At 45.4% G+C, this 3,224-nt stretch overlaps 1 protein-coding gene across 1 annotated transcript; it reads right to left on the reverse strand.

The window, feature by feature from the left end:
* Nucleotides 1–365: 365 nt before the first annotated feature.
* On the reverse strand, nt 366–845 carry LOC306664615 (small ribosomal subunit protein uS11-like). Its single transcript, XM_079145592.1, is given in 2 exon segments — nt 366–427; nt 430–845. Coding segments are annotated over 2 exon segments (453 nt in total). The 5' UTR covers nt 836–845; the 3' UTR covers nt 366–380.
* Between the last annotated feature and the right edge of the window lie 2,379 nt (nt 846–3,224).

Genomic DNA, 3,224 nt, shown 5'->3' on the forward strand with positions numbered 1-3,224 from the left:
ATGAAAGTGGGCAGCACTGGGTGCTGGGCAGGCAGCAGGGACCCCAAGGTACCGACTCCATTTTGCAAGATGAAAAGCAGGTTCCATTTAGTGATGGATCAGCAACATACTTGACAAAGGAGAGGATAGCCAAGTGGCTGCGTCGGGGTGGCAGGGGGACCTTGAGACGCCCTCATCCCCACAGCCATGACCCAGGGCCCAGGGAGGGGAGACCTTTTAAGCTCCTAGGGGTTTTTAGGTGTCAAAAAACACTCCCTGTGTTCAAGATTCAATATTAGATGGTTCATTAGGATCCATTGTGATAGGGCTTGGATTTGTTGTCGTTTTTTTTTTTAGTTTTCAAAGGCATTATTAACAGAAAATAATCTGAGGGGTCCTGTTCACAGACGGCGACCACGGCGACCCCCCTTCCTGCGGGTGCTGTCGGGGGGATGGGGGTGACATCCTCAATCCACCCAATCTTCATTCCTGAACGAGCAAGGGCTCTGAGAGCCGACTGGGCCCCAGGTCCAGGGGTCTTGGTCCTGTTTCCTCCTGTGGCCCGGAGTTTGATATGTAGGGCAGTGATGCCTAGCTCCTTGCACCTCTGGGCTGCATCCTGAGCAGCCAACATGGCAGCATATGGAGAGGATTCATCTCTGTCAGCTTTCACCTTCATTCCACCAGTCACACGACAGATGGTTTCCTTGCCAGAAAGATCAGTGACGTGGACAAAGGTGTCATTGAAGGATACAAAGATGTGGCAGACACCAAATACATTCTCTCCTTCAGCCACCTGAGGTCCAAGGCTGATGACCTGTTCTTCCTTCTTTTCCTTTCCCTTGCGAGGTGCCATTTCTGCTCGTCGTCCTGTTGTCATTTTTAACCAGCAGAGCTAGAAGATCATGTGATGTTTGAGCAGGAGGATTTACATTGGTGATTTTAGGAAGCTGGTTCCATGGTAGGTAAACTCATGCAAAACAAAGAGGCTGGGAAAAAATGACCAAGATTTTAGCTGGGTGGGAGGCTGCACCCCTGTAATCTCAGCAACTCGGGAGGCTGAGGCAGGAGGATCCCTAGTTCAAAACCAGCTTCAGCAACTTAGTGAGGCCCTAAGCAACTTAGTGAGACTCTGCCTCAAAATAAAAAATAAAAAGGGTTAGGGATGTGGCTCAGTAGTTAAGTGCCCCTGAGTTTGGTATCCCTGGTAACAAAAAAAAAAAAAAAAAAAAAGATATTTTTCTGTGAAAGCACTCACCTTGATCTTGAGTGAAATCAGAGAGCAACAGCAGCAATCAAACAGTCTTGAGCCTGGAATCCAAAACTACTCCCTCAAATTAGAACAAATTAGCTGAGATCAACTTCTTAAACAGTTCATATACAATAACAAATCTCTTGATTAAGTACAGTATGTGTAAGTTGTGGGGAGAAAAAGGCTGTGTGGTCTGGAATCCTTGAATATCAGAGCTGGAAGAGAATTTAGGAGGAGGTAGACTGTCATGGTCAAACACTTGAGCTCAGGTGTTCCTTAACACTGGGTTTGAATCCCTGATTTGCCACATGTGTGGACAAGCTATTAATCTGAACTTCATTTTCTACATATATAAAATGAGGATAATAATTCCCGTTTCATAGGGATTAATCAGAAAATCTACACAAACAGCTTGGCACAAAGTAATGCAGGTATTTAATGAATAATGGCTTTTATTGCTACTGTTTAGCTGTCTGATCTATTTTATCAATGAACACATGTAGTACAGTTCTCTTTGCCATCTTTCTTCTTCCCCAGCAGTTGCCACCATGAAGGTCAAGCTGTTCAGTTTTAGCCCAGTGGGATCTATCCCAGACATGGAAGTTGCTACACCAGGATTGATGGGAAGCATTTCTAATTTCTTAATGTGCAATGTGAGTTGGTGTTCCTTTCCAAGAACAGAAACTGGACTCTCCACTACAGAAGAAAGCACAAAAAGGTTCACTGAAAAGAAATTCAAAAGAAAAGTACTCTGAAACATGTAGTCAAATTCCAGGGGTCCACTGCTGGTGCATCTCTTGCTGATACAATGGCCAAGAAGAATCAGAAACCAGAAGTGTAAAAGCCTCAATGAGAGCAAGGTATCAGCATTGCCAAGGAAACCAAAAGGGCTAAGCATGCACCCAAAAAGGCAGCAATGACTGCTACTAAGGCTCCCCCAGAAGCAGAGTCTAAGCAAAAGATCACGGAACCTGTGAGGTTTTCTGTTTCCTGAGTTGGTGAAAAGGATAAATAGACAGATCAGATTTTTAAATAAAAATCCACCTGTAACTCCTAAAAAAGAAAAGAAATGAATAAGAAAACCTGTAACTCAGACAGGGGCAGGGAGAAGTTCAAAGTCACTTGAGACTCACACCTAAGCACTCACACCGAGGTCTCTAACCCTCGCGGGATATAGTCTCTCCCTTCTATAAAGTCTGGGGTGGTGGCAGGAGGACCAGCCTTAGTCCTGGTGGTTTCCCGGCTAGGTCAGAGCCATCCTTGCTCCCGAGGTTCCGGATTCCCCAGCATACTCTCATTCTAGGGGGAAAAAACAAAAACAAAAACCTACCAAGTTTTCCTCTCTGAGGGATTCTGGTTCAAGATGTCCCTTCAGGGGCCTCTAAATGGCTCCCAATGGAATCTCTGTCCCAAAGCTTCAGCTTAGCCCCAACTGGGTTCCCAATTCCTAAACTAAGGTCACCTGGAAACTCCTGCACAAGACAAGGAATAGTCCTGAGACTGACCTCATCCCAACCATCGTCTTGTTTCTGAAGTCACACACAAAGCTTCAGTTCACCCTCATCCAACCATCATCTTGTTTCTGAAGTCACACACAGAGCTTCAGTTCATTTTAGTCCCATGATGCCTAAGAGCTGTAACGGACCAATCTTAAAATTAGACCTCTGTCTAAAGGCAAAATAGGTAAACTGGGGGGCCTCCAGCACCTGTATTCTACTTCCAAAGCTCTGGACCGTTGTCAGGGAGAGGCCTGGGAGGTCTTCTGGAGAAGAAGTTCCTTTTGGAGTTCTGACAGATCCTTTTGGAAACCTGAGGGAAGCCATGAAAGTTCTCTGTAGAAAAATTCATAGATTCCCCGATATTTATGATAATTGCAGTAGGTCTGAGGTCTCTTCAAGACTCACGTAGGACTCCGCTCCATGTTGGAACCCTAGGAAAAGACAACGCCCTCTTTCTTCAGCTAGGTGATTGGAAGTTCATTCATTTACTGACC

This window comes from Sciurus vulgaris, assembly GCF_902686455.1.
Source record: "Sciurus vulgaris genome assembly, chromosome: 6".
Classification (NCBI taxonomy): domain Eukaryota; kingdom Metazoa; phylum Chordata; class Mammalia; order Rodentia; family Sciuridae; genus Sciurus; species Sciurus vulgaris.